Raw genomic sequence first — 19,554 nt, 5'->3', positions numbered from 1 at the left:
AAATCAAGCCCTACATCCGGCTCTGCGCTGACAGCTTGGAGGCTGCTTGGGATTCACTCTCTCTCCCCCTTTCAAAAATAAATTTAAAAACTTAAAAAAAAAGTTACAAAAAAAAAAAATTAGAGATGCCATGGGAGGCAGGAAGACAACTGGCTGCTGTTGCAGGTGTCTTGGATTAGAGATGATGGTGGTACGGAGCAGGATTGTTGTAACTGGTATGGAAAGAAAGAAGACTGGCCAGAGAAAGATTGCAAAGATAGATTAACAGGATTGGATTTGGTGACTGGTTGGATGGGGGGAGGAAGAGAGAGGGAGAAATCGTTTATTATTCCCAGATTCCTGAACCTGGCAATTAGAGGGAATGATGGTACCAGCTAATCATTTCCCTTCTGCTGGAAATATTTACAAGGTCCTAAAAATATTACAGTGCAAAAAAATGTTTTAGATACAATTCTGGCAAATATGACTTTTACCTCTTGAGCTATCTTCCACCTATTCTGCATAAAATATCAAAATAAGTCTGTATTCTACAAGCACACACCAACAGGGGAAAAAGGAAATTTAATTAGTAAAGAAACATGCTTAGTGTACAAAGAAGGCCAGCTTGAAATTAAAGTTTGCTATTCAAAGTGAATCTGCAAATTAAAAAGGCAAGGACTGATGGTATCCCAAAATACAGTGTCTCAAAAGTTTCTTCCTTGAATGATCATATTCCCAAAATAAACACAGGAATAGCTTTTTCATACAACTAGGACAGGCTTTTTTCTCAAAATTTTTAAAAGTAGAATTTAACAGAATTTTGGCAAAGAATCTACATTAAAAAAGAGCACCACTCTTTGAAATCCAGTATCAAGAACAAAAGACAGCAGCTTTCAAAACCCATTCATTCAGAAATTTAGGTGCCCTAAACTTCTGTAAATAGATTAGCATAGGCCAAGCAGATTAGTCTCTTTTTAAATACTTTCGTTTTGTCTCTACTCATTCTCTTAAACATTGTATCACCTGTTAAACAAATCTCTTATTAAGTGGATGTATCTATGTATTTATAATGTATATATTTACATGGGAGGTAACAAATTAGAAGATACACCTTCCAGTACTTGCAAAAATTTTTAATGCCATTCTATTCTTTCAAGGCAATTTTATATATCCCAAAATAAGAATTTCCTCACATTGAATGGATTCAATTAATCTATGAAATAAAAATTGGATGCTCCATTCTACAGGTACCTAGCAACCCCCTTAAATCAGCTCCCAGGGACTTCTCCCACACGCGATCTCATCAGTTATCTAGGGAGTCTGTGAGGGGTGGGTTATTCTCTTCACTTGCAAAACAGACAGAGCTTGAGTGTCTATGGTGTCAAGGAAGGTGTCCAATTAACTGTACAAAAATGAATGAAAACTATTTGTTTTCTGAACTATCCTTGCTTCCTTTAGCCTAAGTGGTAGAAAGACCCAGTTCTCACGAAAACTTACTTTATCAACTCTAGTGAACGTGGTGATTCCTGACTGCTACCACAGGGACTATCCCCCTACTTACACTTCCAAAATCAAACCTCTAACAAAGTTTTCCCACCATCCTATCAGACTTTCCTCCCATAGCCTTATGTCTTATTGGTTGGTCTGCAGGTTTCCTAGTCTTTCCTGTTGATAGGCAACATTATTTTAAAATAATTTAAGATCTGTGATAACTTTCACGCCTTAGTTAAGAAAGACGGTGCTAACAGAATAACTTGCCAAAGATTCCTGACGACTGAATGTTTGTTGAACAAAAGAATTATACCGAAAGAAAAAAAGTCCTCATAAAGAACATATCCCTAAAGCCACAAATAATTTCTAACATAATTAGAAGTTCATTTAGACAACAGTAATTCCACGCTCCCAGACCTCGACAGTTATTACCAAGTTTTCCCATGAAATGGAGGTTAGGGATCTGCCTTAGAACACTAAGAGAGGTAACAGGCTCTAGAACTGAAAGAAGGAAGAGAAACCAGAGAAGAGAAGCATGGTGAGGAAAGAGAAACACTAGCTCTAACGTGGCACGGGGTCTATTCAACAAGAAAAAGACATTTTGAACCGATTTACGAGGAGTAACTCGAGCCCAAACCCTCGCAGACGCTGGGGCGAACTCCGAAGTCTGTGCAAGAAGGCGCCCGAGCCCAGTGACAATGGGAACCGACCCTATCTAGGAGTGGGGGCACCGAGAGGGGACCGTGCCTCGCCTGGGCTACCTTCCCGTCCGCTCGTCAGGAGCGAGACCCACCTGGAGACCGCCATGGCCGGGCGCCGGCGGTTCGGGGCTCCCCGCGAGCTACGCGCCGCGCCGCCGAGGCGCTAGTTTCCAGAGAGCGGAGCGGCGCAGGCCCAGGCCGCGGTCAGAGGGGAGCGGCCGGTGCGGCGCGGGGTGTCCCGCCGCGGGCCCTGGAGCATCTGCCCCGCCGCCTGCCCGAACTCGTCCCTGCCGCGGCCGGGGAGCAAGGGTCTGAGGCGGCGGCGGAGGCGGCAGTCCTCCGACCCGCACGACTTCAAACCGGGGGCCCCCAGCCCCGCTCTTTGCTGACGCAGGCGTCGGCACGCCGGACTGAGCGTCAGCGCGCCGGAAGTGACGTCAGCTCACCGCCAGGGCCTTTGCTACGGAGGGTGAGGCCGAGGAGTGCGAGCAGTTTTTGCTTGGCGGCATGCGCCTGGGTGAAAACGTTTGTGGTCATCTGTTTGTCATTAGCGACGCAGGAAAGATAAATAAGGGTCCCCTTATTTCCTAGAAGGGAAAAAAGGCGATTTAGCCAAGGTTCTGGAAGTTCAAAAACTTGGTTTCTAATTCCTTTACTGCCCTCACCCTCATCCCACCAGATTGCTAGAGAACGCAGGATCCGAAAGACCTTGGGCATGATGCTCTGCTCCAGGTGGCGATGCCAGTGGGAGGGGTGAAAGCAATAAAGATCTGCAGTGGCACTTAGGACACGGCTCCGGTGTTTGCCATATTTGCCAGAAGTTATGCGTAGCTATTGTAGGGAAGGTCTTCCGCCAACCATTTTGCCAAACCCAAGTTTGACTTCTTACCTGTTTATGTTGTAGGTACCATAATTTTCTCAACCAGAGGTAAAAATTTCCAGCCCTCTTTTTTTTTTTTTTTTTTTTTTTTTTTTTTTTTTTTTTTTGCTAATGTGGCTATTCAGTCCCTTAGTTCGTTTTGATTTCAAACATTCTTCTGTCACTTAGTGCAGGTCCTTACCACCTTAAACTTGATTTTTATGAAAGTGGCCAAAGTATTTCTCCAGCTTCTGTAGTCGAGCCCATCTTAGAGGCCACAAGCAGATGAATATTCAAAAACACTGCTTTTATCGTGTCACTCTGTATATAAAACTTGTCCATTGGCGTCTCATTACCTGAAGACTCTATGTCTCAACCCCTGAGTCTGGTTTTCATCTATAAAATGAAGCTAGTGAGTACTGTAGAAGGTTATGGAAATAAAATGAGGTCATGTATCTAGGGGAGCTGACAAGAAATTTGTAAACCACAAATTAGTATATTAAGGGGAAAGAAACTAACAAGTGCCTGCTATGTAGTAGGCATTTGGCATGCATTATCTCATAATTCCTAGGCCAACCCTGTAAAGTAAATTTTAATCTTGAATTTAGAGGTGAAGAAACTAACATTAGAAAGTTTAAATAATTTGCCCAAGATCCAAGTTAGTAATATTTACTGTTGTTCATTTATTCAACAAATATTTACTTGGCACCTGCTCTGTGTCAGACACTTCACTAGGCACTGTTTGTACTGTTAGACAACATCTGATTAAGCTGATGTTCAAGTATCTTCACATTTCATGGTCTTTTCACACCTGCCTTCTCAATGTATTTCCCACCACTGAAACTGACAAGCAGGTACCTACTTAACTGATTATGCACTACATTCATTTATTCAGCCAAAATTTAGTATCTACCACTTGCTGACCTCTACTAGAGACTGAAGCTTCAAAAGAAACCAAAACAGACAGGGTGCCCACTCTGGTTGAACTTACACCCTAACGGAAATAAAAAGAGCAAACAGATAAACAAGAAAACATCATGTTTACGGGGCGCCTGGGTGGCTCAGTCGGTTAAGCATACGACTTCAGCTCAGGTCATGATCTCACAGTTCGTGAGTTTGAGTCCTGCATCGGGCTCTGTGCTGACAGCTCAGAGCCTGGAGCCTGCTTCAAATTCTATGTCTCTCTCTTGCTCTGCTCCTCCCCAGCTCATGCCCTGTCTCTCTCTCTCCTTCAAAAATAAATAAAAACATTAAAAAAAAACCATCATGTTTATATTCCATGTAAAACCAAATGCTGGGGTAAATTAGACTCTAGGATGATTAGACTCTAGACTGGGTAATAAAGGAAAAACTAGGAGGCACCTAACCTGAGGCATGAATGGAGGGAGGGAGCCAGCTGTGTAAAGATCCGGGGAGACTTTCAGGTAGAGGATACACCTAGTGTAAAAGCCAAGGAGAAGTCTACTGTGTTGGGAAACAAACTGGGAGAGATAGAAAGGGGCCATCGTAAGGAATTTGGATTTCACTCTAGATGCAGTAGAAAGCCATAGGAGAGTTTTAACGTGAATAAAATGATCTGATCTATATTTTAAAAATATGACTCTGTAATAATCCAAGAGGTGAGTAGATATATAGTTCTAAATGACATTTAGAAGAGAGGAAATGACTAATATCATGGGTTTGTAAGGGATGGTGTAATAATCAAATATATTGATGTCAGACTGACTTGATTTTAAATCCTTCCTCACCACACTTAACAGCTGTGTGTCCAGGGGAGCCATGTAACTAACCTTTCTTAGCTTCAATTCTTTCGTCTGTGAAATGGGGATAGTAATAGGACCTCTTAGGGTGGTAGTGAGGATTAAATGAGATAATGAATAAAATGCATTTAGCCAAGTGACTGCCACAGTAAGCACGCAAAAATATTATTAATGACATTGATTATTCTTTTTGTTAACTATGTGACCTTGAGCAAGAGACTTAACTTCTATGTCTCCATGTCACCATCTGTGAAATGGGGATGATCATTATACTGGTCCACAACACATATCTGAAATCTCAGTCAGGTGGTTTTCTGAATTTAAAGGTTTTTTTTAAGATTTAGATTTAGATTTTAGGTTCTGATTGGATTTAGTAATCCAATGCATATACCTTGTATTATGTCATACCCCAACAGCTCCTAGGGCAGCACCCTATAATCAAATACATTTATAGCTCTGCAGCAAAATGTATGAATAGCCATATTAACAGGAATAAATCAAAGACTGTAAATAGCTCTATGCCAGGTCAGGTCAGGTTTTGCTGCCAAATGAATTTTTTTAAGTATGGTTTTTAGATCCTTTTCAGTTTCAGAATTATAAATAATGTATTATGAACCTGTACTCTGTAAAGTTATGGTAAGGATTAAATGAGTGATACATGATACACTTAAAAAATATTAAGTGCTAAATAAATATTAGCTCTTATTTTTTTACCAGGCGAAAGGGAGTTTCAAAAATCAATGGAAAAAGAACAAACTATTGAACAAAGAATGATGGAAAATTGGCTCTCCATGTGCAGGGAAAAATCAAATCCCTACTACATACCATATCTCAAAAGAAATCTCAGATGGATTAAAGTTTTAAAAGTGAAAAACTTCTACTAAAAGTAGAAAAAGTTCTATACTAGGGGTGCCTGGCTGGCTCAGTCGGTAGAGCACGTGACTCTTGATCTCAGGGGTGTGAGTTTAAGCCCCAGGTTGGCTGTAGAACTTACTTTACAAAAAAAAAAAAAAAAAAATAGGGGCATCTGGGTGGCTCAGTCAGTTAAGTGCCGGACTTCAGCTCAGGTCATGATCTCATGGTTCGTGGACTTGAGCCCCGTGTCAGGCTCTGTGCCAACAGCTCAGAGCCTGGAGCCTGCCTCGGTTTCTCTCTCTCTCTCTCTCTCTCTCTCTCCCTCTCTGCCCCTCCCCCACTTGTGTGCGTGTGCTCTCTCTCTCTCTCTCTCTCTCTCAAAAATAAATAAACATTAAAAAATTTTTTCTTAATAAAATAGGGTTTCCTGGGTGGCTCAGTCGGTTAAGCATCCAACTCTGTTTTGGCTCAGGTCATGATCTCATGGTTCGTGAGTTGGAGCCCCACATCAGGCTCTGTGCTGATAGTGCAGAGCCTGCTTGGGATTCTCTCCCTCTCTCTGTGCCCCTCCCCTGCACGTATGCTTGCTCGCTCTCTCTCTCAAAATAAATGGATAAACTTTAAAAATTTTCAATTTCAAGATCCTCAACCTCCGTGTGCATGTTTTCCTCCACCTGTTTATCTCGACCATAGGCATGCATATGGACCTATGGTTGGAGTATTATTCTGGTTCTCCTTTTATACCTCCTTTCACAATTGCCTTTCTCTCAGTTGACTAAAGAAAGGCATAGTTATCATCTATTTCAAATCTCATTTGAGATTTTATATAATATTTACTACATGTACATTTTTATATATTTTTATTTATTCTTATTATTTTTAGTTTTTTCCATACCCAATGTGGGGATTGAACTTAACACCCTGAAATCAAGAGTCACATGCTCTACAGACTGAGCCAGCCAGGCACCCCCTAAATTTTTGTTTTTAAAATTTAAGCATGAGGCAACACTATGTAGTCCTAATAACTTTGATGTGAAAGTCTAGTTAATTTAACTGGATAATCTACACTTTTCTGTTCATATCAAACTCCCTTTGATCACATGAGAAGGAAGGATAAAGTTAGTGGATGTATCATTCCACTATCTTCCCAGCATCCCCTGCAGTTATAGTGGCCACATGACATAGTTCTGGCCAATGAGATATAAGTCTGCTAAGAATTAGTGGGAAGACCTTCTTCTTTCTTGAGACAAACATTACCTCTTACTCCTTTGTTTTCCTGATGTATGATGCCTGGAGGTGAAGCAGCCATCGTTCCAGCTCTCTCAGAAAAGGTTGTCTCAGAAGCTGACTCTATTCTCATCCTCTGGGTAGTCTAAGGATAATTCCATTCCCTTTGCCAATGTTTAGTTTAGTTATGGGTGTGTGACCTAATTCTGCACACTTTGTTGTGAGTTTGCTGTCAGCTTCTAAGAAAGTCCTTTCCTGTTTTTAAAAAAGAGACTCGTGGAAACCAATTTTCCCTCCATCCCACCCTGTCCCCTTTCCTTGTGTGTTTTGCTTTCGTAATATACAAGTTTTATGGTTTAGTGAGTTCAAGTTTACCTATTTTTTCCTCAATGGTAAATATGATAAGAGATGCATTAAGGAATCCTTTCCTATCCCAAGATCAAATATTCTTCAGTATAATTTCCTGATAGTTTTAGAGTTCTGTTTTTCTTTTCTTTTTATTTAAAAACATTTTTAATGTTTATTTATTTATCTTGAGAGAGAGAGAGAGCATGAGCAGGGGAAGGGCAGAGAGAGCGGGAGAGACAGAATCCCAAGCAGGCTCCACACCATAAGCACAGAGCCTGATGTGGGGCTCAAACTCATGAACCATGAGATCATGACCCGAGTGGGAACCAAGAGCCAGAGGCTTAATCAACTGAGCCACCCAGGTGCCCTTGAAATTGCATTTTTTTAAAAATCTACTTAAGCCTATACATTTCTTGAAAAGTTTTTAGGTATCCTCAGTGGTACACATACTCTAGTTCAAAGACCACTGCTCTAAGGAAGCATTCTTGTACACAAGAAGATCTCTACAAGGGTGTTTACTGCATCATTGTTTATCATCTAGAACCTGGAAATGATTTAAATATCCGTCAGTAGAGTGGTGGATAAATTAAATGTAATATAGCCATATAGTGACATGCCAACAGCAGCAATTAAATAAATTAACTAGATCTACATATGCCAATATGGATGAAGCTTGGGATGCCTGGGTGGCTCAGTCAGTTAAGCATCTGACTTTCGATCTCAGCTCAAGTGAAGATTTCACAGTTTGTGAGATTGAGCCCCATGTTGGGTTCTGCTGTGACAGCACAGAGCCTGATTGGGATTCTCTCCCTCTCTGCCGCTCCCCTGCTCTCTCTCTCAAAAATAGATAAATAAACATAAAAAAAATAGATGAAGCTCAAAACCATAAGTAAAAAAAAGCAAGATATGGAACAATATGTATGATATCATAAAATTTCTATAAATTCTAAAAACTATACTTACAAAGCAATAGTATTTATGTTTTTAATTATGAATTCTTTTAAACACACAGAAAAATATAGAGAATAAAATCCACCCAGGTACTTATCCTCCGGGTTTAACATGTGTTAATATTTTACCATATTTGTTTCAGATAAATTTTCAAGAAATTAAAGATGTGGGGCGCCTGGGTGGCTCAGTCAGTTAAGCGTCTGACTTCAGCTCAGGTCATGACCTCACACTCTGTGAGTTCGAGCCCCGCATCGGGCTCTGTGAGGACAGCTCGGAGCCTGGAGCCTGCTTCAGATTCTGTGTCTCCCCCTCTCTCTGCCCCTCCCCTGCTCATGCTCTGTCTCTCTGTCTCAAAAATAAATAATAACATTTTAAATATTAAAAAAAAAAGATGTAATCAAGGCCTTTTACTCCTCTCTAATCCCATTCTCCTCCCTACCTTCTCAAAAATAACTGTTAGGAAGTTTGTGTGTATACTTCTTGTCCATGTTTTTATCGTTTTGCTATATATATATGTGTGTATCCATAAACAATAAGAAGTGTCATTTATAAGCTCATTTTTAATTAACCGATTAATTATCATTATGTTTCTAAGATCTAGTCCATTATACAAAAAGCCATAATTTATTCATTTCTCTGCTGACCGATACTTAGGTTTTTCCAATTTTGCATTATTATAAGTAAAGCTGCAATGAATATATTTGACATGAACTTTACATATATGTGCATAAACATAAAAAGTTATTACAAGTGGATTGAAAGAATACACCCCAACTTATGATAAAAATTCTGGGCATAGGGTGAGAGGAAAATGGGATTCGGTAGGGATAATGAAAATATAAGAGTTATGTAACATTTTTTTCCTTAAAAAACATGGAACACATATACAACAAGACATTAATATATGTTAATTCTTAATTGTAGGAATATAATTTTTGAATTGCTTTTTTTTTCTATTTTTACAATTGTTATAAAATATTTCAGGGGCGCCTGGGTGGCGCAGTCGGTTAAGCGTCCGACTTCAGCCAGGTCACGATCTCGCGTTCCGTGAGTTCGAGCCCCGCGTTGGGCTCTGGGCTGATGGCTCAGAGCCTGGAGCCTGTTTCCGATTCTGTGTCTCCCTCTCTCTCTGCCCCTCCCCGTTCATGCTCTGTCTCTCTCTGTCCCAAAAATAAATAAACGTTGAAAAAAAAATTTCAAAAATACAGAAATGTTGAAAAAAAATTATGCAGTGAACACCCATATACCTACCACCTAGATTCCACAGTTAACATTTTACTATATTTGCTTTATAACATAACTATCTACTCCTCATGTCTTTCTATTCATATCATCCAGATTTTTTTTTATACATTTAAAAACAAGTTGCCAGCATCAATACATTTTATCCCTAAACACAAAACATGGATATCATTAACTTAGGTGGAATAATTGTTTACAGGTTTGGCTTCTTTTTTAGGTAAAACTGACATGTAATAAAATATATAAATCTTAGGTGTTACCTACACCTCTACCAAAATATAATATGTTGCCCTAGAAATATATAACCCCTAGAAAGTTCCTTTATATCCCTTCGTGGCTAACACAAGCCATCATTCATCCACCAGAGGCAGCTCTGTTCTGATTTTTTCCCCACCATTGATTAGTTTTGTTTGCTCTTGAACTTCATATAGATGCAATCATACATTTTGTGTCTGTGTCTTGTTGTCCGGCTTCATTTGATCAACGCTACGGTTTTAAGATTAATCTCAAAATTGTTGCATGCTGTAGCAGTTCATTCCTTTTTACAAACAGATAATAAACAGATTTCTTATTACAATTTGTTTATCCACTCACTTGTTGATGGATAATTAGTTTGTTTCCACTTTGAGTCTATTACAATGAATAAAGTACTATGAACATTCTTTTACCTGTCTTTTTGTGGTCATACATTTTCATTTACTTTGGGTAGATATCTAGAAGTAGAATGGTTGGATCATAAAGTATTTAACTCTATAAGAAAATGTCAAGCAGTTTTCTAACGTGATTGTACCACTTTATACTCCAACCAGCAATGTGTGAGAGTTCAAGCAATCAACTTTTTGCCTTGAACACTGTATTAGGTACAAAAGAACTAAAAAAATCATCCTTATCTAAAAACTTTACAATATAATTTGCAAGATTAGGCAAATACAGATAAAACAAATGAAATTTGGATATTCAACTGTGCAAAGGTGATTTTACATACAGAAAGAATTATGTGGTCTTTTTTTTTTCCCCCCTCCCAGAAATATTATGTGGTCTTAAGATGCCTGCAGCACCTGGCTGGCTCGGTTGATAGAGCATGCAACTCTTGATCTCCACTCGCAGTCATGAGTTTGAAGTTCCACGTTGGGTGTAGAGATTACTTTAAAAAGGAAAGAAAACGGGGTACCTGGGTGACTCAGTTGTCTGGGCGTCTGACTCGGGCTTGGGTCATGATCTCACAGTTTGTGAGTTTGAGCCCCGCATCGGGCTTTGTGCTGACAGTTCGGAGCCTGGAGCCTGCTTTGGATTCTGTGTCTCCCTGTCTCTCTGTTCCTCCCCCACTTGCACTCTGTCTCTCTGTCTCTCTCTCAAAAACAAAGATTTTTTTAAAAAATTAAAAAGGAAAGAAAAAAAAACAAAATGCAGGAGGCCTATCACCTCAGAAATTTGAGTCAGGTGCTGCAGCTAACCTCTAGGAGAAGGGAAGGAGGTAGCGCATAGACTGTTCCTTATGGTAATATATTTCCTTCCTACAGTTCACAGGGCAGGACTAAGCAGCTAATCACTGAAATTATCAAGAAATTCATCCCATTCTAAACTATTAGGTAGCCTAGTATGAATCCAAACAGCCCCGTTGGATCATTGATGCGAACAAGATCATTTTTAAAATCAATATTAAGACACATATTTCATGTTTTCTTACATATGTCTCATCATGATATTTTAAATAGTGTCTTCCCTTGGACTACATCAAAATTTAAAACTTTTGTGCATCAAGAGACACTATCCACAGAGTGAAAGGCAACCTATAGAATGGGAGAAAATATTGTAAGTCATATATCCATAGGAGGTTAATATCTAGGAGCGCCCACCTGGCTCAGTTGTTGGAGTATGTAACTCTTGATCTTGAGGTTGTGGGTTTGAGCACCATGTTGGTTGTAGAGATTCCTTAAAAATAAAATCTTTAAAAATATTTTGAAAAAGAGGTTATCATCTAGATATATAAAGAACTCCTACAACTCAAAGACAACAACAAAAACAACCTGATTAAAAAATGGGCAAAGGACTTCAAGAGGTCCAGGTTCTGCTGAGGTCATGATCTCACGGTTCATGGGTTCAAGCTCGTCATCCGGTTCAGTGCTGGCAGCAGGGAGTCTGCTTGGGATTCTCTCTCTCTGCCCTTCCTCTGCTCTCTCTCTCTCAAAATAAATAAATTAAAAAAAAAAACCACAAGGAGATGTCAATTCACACCTATTAGGATGGCTATTATAATAACAAAACCAAGCAAGCAAGCAAACAATAAAATAACAAGCATTGACAAGGATTTGGAGAAATTGGAACACTTGTGCACTGTTACAGGGATTGTAAAATGGTGCACCCATTATGGGAACAGTATGGAGTTTCCTCAAAAAATTAAAAATAAAATTACCATATGATCCATTAATTCCACTCCGGGTATATTCCCAAAAGAATTGAAGGCAGGAATTCAAACAGATATTTGTGCAGCCATGTTCAGAGAAGCATCATTCACAAGAGCCAAAAGGTGGAAGAAACTCAAGAGCCCATCAATAGACGAATGGACAAACGAGATGTGGTGTATACAAGCAGTGAAGTATTACTCCGCCTTAAATAAGAAGGACATTCTGACAAATGCTATAGCAAGGAATAACCTTGAAGACATTATACAAAGTGAAGTAAGCCAGTCATAAAAGGACAGATACTATCTAATTCCACTTACAGGAGGTACCCAGAATAGTCAAATTCCTAGAAATAGAAAGTTGAACGCCCCTTGCCAGGAGGTGAAGGAAGGCAGGCATGAGGAGTTACTGTGTAATGGGTACATTTGGAAGACAAGAAAATGTTCTGGAGATGGAGGGCGCTGATGGTTGCACAACAGTGTGAATGTACTTGTGCTGCTGAACTGTGCACTGAAAGATGTTTAAAATGGTAAATTTTGTGATATGTATATTTTACCACAGTTAATAAAAAGTAACTTGTAGTAAGACATTACCCCTCTCTGACGTGGCAGAGCACATCTGTGTATCCTTTTTCCTCGGGGAACAATATTTCTGACAATGCCTCTGGAATCGCTCTCTTAAGGATTAGGACTTTTCAAATTAATCAACTTTTTCATTGTAATTAGTACAGAATGTCACAAGATGTCACTCTTTAGCTGAGAAACGATTCCAATTCCGTTCAGTAGCCGATCAGAAGTAATGCCAGAGCAACAGACAAGTCTGTAACTCTCCTTAGCGGTGCTTTACTCTACAAACATGGTTTTCTGGGAAAGAGAGAAGTTTCCATTTTTGAAGTATATTAATATGCTACTCTTGTTTATGAAACTTACATTAATATTTGTTAACTGCATAGGTACTAACTGCTTTTCATTAAACATCGAATTGATGTAACAAAGACATAAATGACTTTGAAAGTGATAATGTAATACAAAACTGAAATGTAAAGGTTATTGATCGCTGAAAGCTTGTGGCTTTATCGCTAAATGATGTGTGACCTTGGGTAAGTCATTTAATCTGTCTGATCTCACCAGAGATAAAAAATTTCCATTCTTAGATCAGTATAGACTACTATATATTTAATATATACTAACATATATTTAAATTCATTCTTCTAATTCTGAAATATTTTGGTTTTTATAAGTGATCAAATTATAACTGTTCAAATACAATACCAAAAAGGAGTTCAGTCATAGAAAATACTGTCTGCAGTAAAACACTAGGAAATATAATGAGACTTCTTGACATCTTGGGTAGTTATTTTAGGAAAATACTCACATGTATAGAACAATTATAAAGTGTTACAAACTCTTGAAATGAAAAAACACATGTGTTACTGAGAACATTTTTTAAAAGATGGAATATTTTAAGCTTTGCTTAAATATAAAATTTTCAAGATTCAAGAATACATTAACTCTTAAAGATGACAGCATTTGAATTGGTAATATTACCTTGTAACTATAATCCAAATAAGTTATTTTTTTAAACTTCTAATTTTTGCAAGCAGTTTTATAATTGATTTATAATACTTAAAAATAATAAAAAGCCCAAATGCCCATCTCTGGGTGAACTGCAGGACACTATGGTATATTAATAAACTAGGATACATTTTTATTAGTACATTTTATTATTTTTATTCAGATTACATTATTAGGATAAGGAACACTACGGAAGTGCTGGGTGAAAATATAGAACTCAGAATGATATGAAGAGAGTGCAATGCCTGGTTTAGAACACGGACAGTTGTTTTGTTTCTAACATGAAATTTTTTATTAACTCTTAAAATTTAGATCTAACTTTATGTTCGGATGGTTAAATATGTAAAAGAAAAGAATGACTTGTTAAAATTTGCATGATTATTTTAAACATGGGAAGCTAAACACAAGATGTATATTTCATGCCACAGTGTCACTTCTATCATACATTTGGGGTGTGTATGTGTGTGGTGGTGGGAAATCTCCCAGTGTGAGAGAAGTCTGGGAGGGGCACAGTGGGGGAGGCCCCTCCTGTCCCATTCATAACACGTTCATTCACTGGGAGCCGGCTAAGACCGACTAATCTCTCACGCAGTCATTCCCTCTACCCTAATAAAGATCCACCACCTCTCCTAGAACTCGGTAAGTCCAAAGTGCAGTCAAAATGCATGTTTCCCAGAAATAATCTGAAATGTTTTTGTAGATAGTTTACTGGAGGGTGAAGAAGGGAGGGGGTGGAAGCGGCAATTTTCAGGCATCGCTTTCTTTTCGTCTTCGCGCAGGGTTTCAAAAAGATTTAAAACGATTTTTCAGACAGTAAGCGATTTTCTCAGAGGGCCTCTCTCAGGCTGCTGTGGGAAGGGGAATTCGTAGATGGTTTGCAGCAGCGGTCTCTGCTTCTGTGCCCAGGTCCGCGGGACGCTGCTCTCCTGGCCCTGCCACCACTGAAGCGCCCAGGCGTCCCGGAAGATCCGACCTGAGCGCAGACCCCGCGGACCATGAGTCCTCGGAGGCAGCGAGCGTCGGTCCCGCTGCTGCTGCTGCCGCTGCTGCTGCTGGGCGGCTGCCTCCTCGTGGACGCCCGGAGAGACAAGGGGGCGGCAGGCAGCGCGGCCCAGCCGGCCCCGGGTCCCGCGGGCGGCTCCTCCGGCCGCTTCGTCAGCCCCGAGCGGCACGCGTGTAGCTGGCAGCTCCTGCTGCCCGCCCCGGGGCCCGCTGCGGGCAGCGAGCTGGCGCTGCGCTGCCAGGACCCGGACGGGGCGCGCCACCAGTGCGCCTACCGCGGGGAGCCGGAGCGCTGCGCCGCCTACGCAGTCCGCGGCGCGCACTACTGGAAGCAGGTGCTGGGCGGGCTGCGCAAGAAGCGGCGGCCGTGCCAGGACCCCGCTCCGCTCAAGGCTCGCGTGTGCGCGGGCAAGAAGGGCCACGGCGCTGAGCTGCGCCTGGTGCCCCACGCGTCCTCACCCGCGCGCCCCACTGCGGCGGGATTCCCCCCGGATCCCAAGCCCCGCGCCAGGAGCCGGGGGCGCCTCCGGGAGCCCGTGCCCGGCCCCTCCGGAGGGGCCCGACTTCCCGCCGGCGCGTCTCCCAGAGGGAAGCCGTCTGAGACCAACGGCGGCAAGAGGAAGGCGGCCTCGGACCCAGACCAGGAGCGACCCCTGGGGACCGGGCCCGATCCCGACGGGCTGGACGAGAACGCGAAGCTCACGGAGACCTACTGTGCTGAGAAGTGGCACTCCCTCTGCAACTTCTTTGTCAATTTCTGGAATGGCTGAGGCTGCCCGCCTGGGGAGGAACCTGGGTGGGGGGAGGTACGCAGCCGGGGAGGACAAGTTAAGGGCATCTTAGGCCAGGAGATAAGGGATGGAGAGTGGGGAGGAGTCCAGGTTCTAGAATGGGGCGAGGGGGTGGGAGGGCGTGGGCCTTGGGATGAGAGTGTAAGGGGTATGGAGAATCTCTGAGACAGCAGAGACGTTAAACATTTTTGAAGAGTCTCAACCCTGATTAAGAGCAGAAAAAATAGTGGAAACAGAAGTAGGCATACCTTAAATGTGCAAAAACTGTAGACTGGGGAGAGAGACAGGAGTACAGAGGGAGGCTGGAAAAAAACTAAGGGGGGGAAAAGTGAGGAGAGTGATGTAAATCTCATGTGGGAAGCAGGATAAAACATGTACTGTTTAACACATTTGTATTAAAATGTAATCAGGATCTATTGATACCCTGAGCCAGGTTGAATTGTTTAGTGACTTCTCACCCAATCAGCTGAGGAGATTCCCAACTCTTTTTTATTCTCCCCCTTTTGGAATTAGTATGAACTTGGGTACTGCTTCGTGTCATAGATGACCTCTATTGGGATAGAAGCCATTCAGAGGTCAAAATTGCCTCCAATGAAAAGATTTTCAGGACGGTTGCCCTTGAATTCTTTTAGAAGTGTTACTTTTAAGCAGAGGGATGCCTTATGTTCTGAAATTTTCCCATTAATCTTCTAAATTCAGGGGTGGATTGTAGTGCTCCAGTAGGTTTTAAAAAAGAATCCTCTTTACATTTGACCATATATTTTTTAAAAAGCTGAAATTAAGTATATATCTCAGAGTCATTTGGACCATTATGGAAGTTGTATCTGTTTCATGTAATTAATTGTTAACATATTTCATTTTAAGTAAGATGCGATGATAACTTTGCACATGTTAGGTGCTCAATAAAGACTGTATGGATAACTTCAAAGAGCTGGCAGGGCAATGGAAATTCTGACTGCATTTGATATAGTTCTGAGTGTAGCTTGAAGTAAGTTCCCAAACATCTCTTGAATGGTAAGGAAAAGACAAGACGTCTGCATAAAGCAGGAGTGTCAAACTGGCAAACCTTGGGTTGTATCATTGTTCTTTTGGCCTGCATGTGGTTCTCTCAGTTTTCCTCTCTTCTTCCTCCCTCTCAATTTGGAGGTGTTGCCAGCATTTAAAAATTAAATAATGTCATATAAAAATTAAGATTTCTGAATTCTCTTGAAAAATCAGATCTATACATGTTTTGATCTACCTTCCAACAAGGCAACCATTGGCTGACACTGAATATTGGCTGCCCATTGTAGTTCAGGCATGTTGTGTAGAGTTTTCTGCTGTGCCTAGAAATCTTATCTGTAAACTTTATTCATTCATATTACAGGCCTGAGCCCATGGGACTTTTAAGCCACTGCTAGATATAAGGTTACCTTTTTCTGACCTTCTGTTCTTCTCACACCCACTCCTTTAAAACAGTGGTAAATGCAACAATCTTACAGATACCGAACCTCTCCTGAACTTTCTTTGACCAGCCTTTAAGAAATGTTAGCTATGTCTCACCTTTCTGTACCTTCTTGTATTCACACAATTGGCAAAACATTCGGACTGCACATGGTTTCAGGCCAGGTTTATGAGGCCACATTCTGAGTAACGTTGACCATTAGATAAAATTCATCTTGACCGTGGAAAGGAAGTTCAGAGTAGTTAGAGACCACTCCCTTAAGACTGGGGCCAGGGGGCGCCTGGGTGGCTCAGTCGGTTAAGCGTCCGACTTCCTCTTGGGTCATGATCTCGCGGTCCGTGAGTTCGAGCCCCGCGTCGGGCTCTGTGCTGACAGCTCAGAGCCTGGAGCCTGTTTCAGATTCTGTGTCTCCCTCTCTCTGACCCTCCCCCGTTCATGCTCTGTCTCTCTCTGTCTCAAAAATAAATAAACGTTAAAAAAAAATTAAAAAAAAAAAAAAAAAGACTGGGGCCAGTATACACTTCCTCTAAAAAGGTTGGCAAAATTTGGGTGTCATCAGAGAAGGAGATTAGAAACGAAACACCACTGTCTAGAACCATAGCGAGAATCATGGTTTTACCTCTTGAAACAAGACAAATGCCAATCCTTCCTGTGTGCCCTTTGACAGTCTGATGGATGAGCTTACCTCCATGAAAGAAGGAAAGGCCAAACTCTAGGCCCAAGTACACAGTGCAGATTGCTCCCGCTTCTGCTCCTTTATTCTTTGAGAAAAACTATACCAGGACTTCATCTCAAGAACAGAAATCGGACGGATAGAAGCCAGTTGCTTGCAGTGAAAGGGAAATGGACAGACCCTGCCCCCAGCTTCTGGAGTGACTTTGGCTATGTACATTGAGGAGAGTTAGGCCAGGTTAAATCTGAGGTCCCTATGGCACTGCTACTCTCACTCCAGAATCCTATACATAGTTTTGCATAGTGATAACTGCATGTGAAAATCAACATGTCCTCTCTGTAGAGTACCACATGTTATATACCAAGGAAGAAGAGTTCCAGAGAAAGACAACCAAAATAGCCAGGGAAATCAAAAAGGCTTCTGTATCTGGAGCATCTAGAAATATTTGGAAGGTTGGGCCAGAAGGACAAATCTGCACATGGGAGAAGACAGAATCAAACGGTCTAAAATAATAAGGAGGAATGATAAGGACTTGGGTATTCTCCCCCAACAGGTGCCATCAAGAGTAAAGGGAGGGGTTCCTGGCTGGCTCAGTCAGTGGAGCACATGACTCTTGATCTCAGAGACGTGAATTTGGGCCCCACCTGGGGTGTAGAGATTACTTCAAAATAAAATCTTAAAAAAAAAAAAAAAAGTGAATGGAAAGTTGCCAGGGCTCACCCAGGTTTATTGTGAGCTGGGATCAAACATGGGTATCAGAAGTGGTGAGACATCTATCACTCAGTCTATTGGAGACAGAGAATTTATTAAAAGTGTTGAACCATGTTATTCTCTTGTACTTCCCAAGTTATTTAGCACAGAGCTAGCAGGGAAAAGTAGAATTACACCCATGTACTCCATGCCCAGTTTGCTTTTCTGAACTCATCTCCACCAGGCAAAATCTTCAACCTATGAAGTCCTCTGGTCTCTATTTCCGTTTGCCCTGACATACCACCAACATTTTAATCCTTCTAAAACAACGTTTTCATCCAATGACTTAGTCTAAGTCCTAGCTTATGGTTTGCTTTTACACTTAAAAAAACTTTTTTTTTAATGTTTATTTTGGAGAAAGTGTGAATGAAGGGGAGAGAAGGGTACAGAGCATCCAAAGCGGGCTCTGTGCTGACAGTAGAGAGCCTGATGCGGGGCTTGAACTCACGAACTGTGAGATCATGACCTGAGCCAAAATCAAGAGTCGGACACTTAACTGACTGAGCCACCCAGGTGCCCCTTTAAGATTTTATTTTTAACAGAGCACCTGGGTGGCTCAGTTGGTTAAGCATCTGACCGGCTCAGGTCATGATCTCATAGTTCGTGAGTTTGAGCCCCTCGTCAGACTCCGTGCCAGCAGGTCAGAGCCTGGAGGCTGCTTTGGATTCTGTGTCTCCCTCTCTCTCTGCCCCTAATCCACTCGTTCATGCACTCTCTCTCTTTGTCAAAAATAAATAAACATTAAAAAAATGATTTGGTGTGCCTGGGTGGCTCAGTCGGTTAAGCAGCCAACTTCAGCTCAGGTCATGATCTCGCAGTCTGTGAGTTGGAGCCCGGCGTCAGGCTCTGTGCTGACAGCTCAGAGCCTGGAACCTCTTTCAGATTCTGTGTCTCCCTCTCTCTGACCCTCCCCCGTTCATGTTCTGTCTCTCTCTGTCTCAAAAATAAATAAACGTTAACAAATTTTTTTTTAATATTTAATTTTTAAGTAATCTCTACACCCAATATGGGGTTGAATTCATGACCCCTAGATTAAGAATCACATGCTCTACTGACTGAGCCAGCCAGGTCCCCCATTTATGATTTTATTTTATTTTTTTTTATTTTTTTAATTTTTGGGACAGAGAGAGACAGTGCATGAACGGCGGAGGGGCAGAGAGAGAGGGAGACATGGAATCAGAAACAGGCTCCAGGCTCCGAGCCATCAGCCCAGAGCCTGACGCAGGGCTCGAACTCACGGCCGCGAGATCGTGACCTGGCTGAAGTCGGACGCTTAACCGACTGTGCCACCCAGGCGCCCCTATGATTTTAAATAAAAACAGGATCAGCAACAGTACTCAGGGAGGCTATATTGGAGCCTGAGGCAAAATGAAAACCAGTAAAGAATAATACTGTCTTCACTGAAAAATTTGATGGTTTGTTTATCAGGGATTGTTTTACATTAATTTTTATTTTTTTAAATATTGCATTAAAATATCATTTATCTTGATGGAGTTTGTTGGTAA

At 41.4% G+C, this 19,554-nt stretch overlaps 2 protein-coding genes across 2 annotated transcripts in view; one reads left to right on the top strand and one right to left on the bottom strand.

Annotated features, from left to right (window-relative positions):
• The window catches only part of BTAF1 (B-TFIID TATA-box binding protein associated factor 1), a 121,769-nt gene extending 119,179 nt beyond the window's left edge, over positions 1-2,590 (bottom strand). The window contains exon 1 of the mRNA XM_043596971.1: positions 2,264-2,590. Coding sequence (XP_043452906.1) covers positions 2,264-2,277 — 14 coding nt within the window. The 5' untranslated portion in view covers positions 2,278-2,590. The remainder of the gene's footprint in view (positions 1-2,263) is intronic.
• A 10,767-nt stretch (positions 2,591-13,357) lies between these two features.
• FGFBP3 (fibroblast growth factor binding protein 3) lies at positions 13,358-16,373 on the top strand. The gene is made up of 2 exons (XM_043596970.1): positions 13,358-14,028; positions 14,296-16,373. The coding sequence occupies exon 2, from the start codon at positions 14,385-14,387 to the stop codon at positions 15,159-15,161; it is 777 nt and encodes a 258-aa protein (XP_043452905.1). The 5' UTR covers positions 13,358-14,028; positions 14,296-14,384; the 3' UTR covers positions 15,162-16,373.
• Positions 16,374-19,554: the final 3,181 nt, after the last annotated feature.

The sequence above is a fragment of the Prionailurus bengalensis genome, chromosome D2 (assembly GCF_016509475.1).
Source record: "Prionailurus bengalensis isolate Pbe53 chromosome D2, Fcat_Pben_1.1_paternal_pri, whole genome shotgun sequence".
NCBI classification, from domain to species: domain Eukaryota; kingdom Metazoa; phylum Chordata; class Mammalia; order Carnivora; family Felidae; genus Prionailurus; species Prionailurus bengalensis.
The sequence above is the reverse complement of the archived record's forward strand: the minus strand, read 5'-3'. Positions and strand labels throughout refer to the sequence as shown.

Excerpts from the sequence above, each read along its gene's own strand:
- FGFBP3 (XM_043596970.1), top strand. The coding sequence starts at position 14,385 with ATGAGTCCTCGGAGGCAGCGAGCGTCGGTCCCGCTGCTGCTGCTGCCG.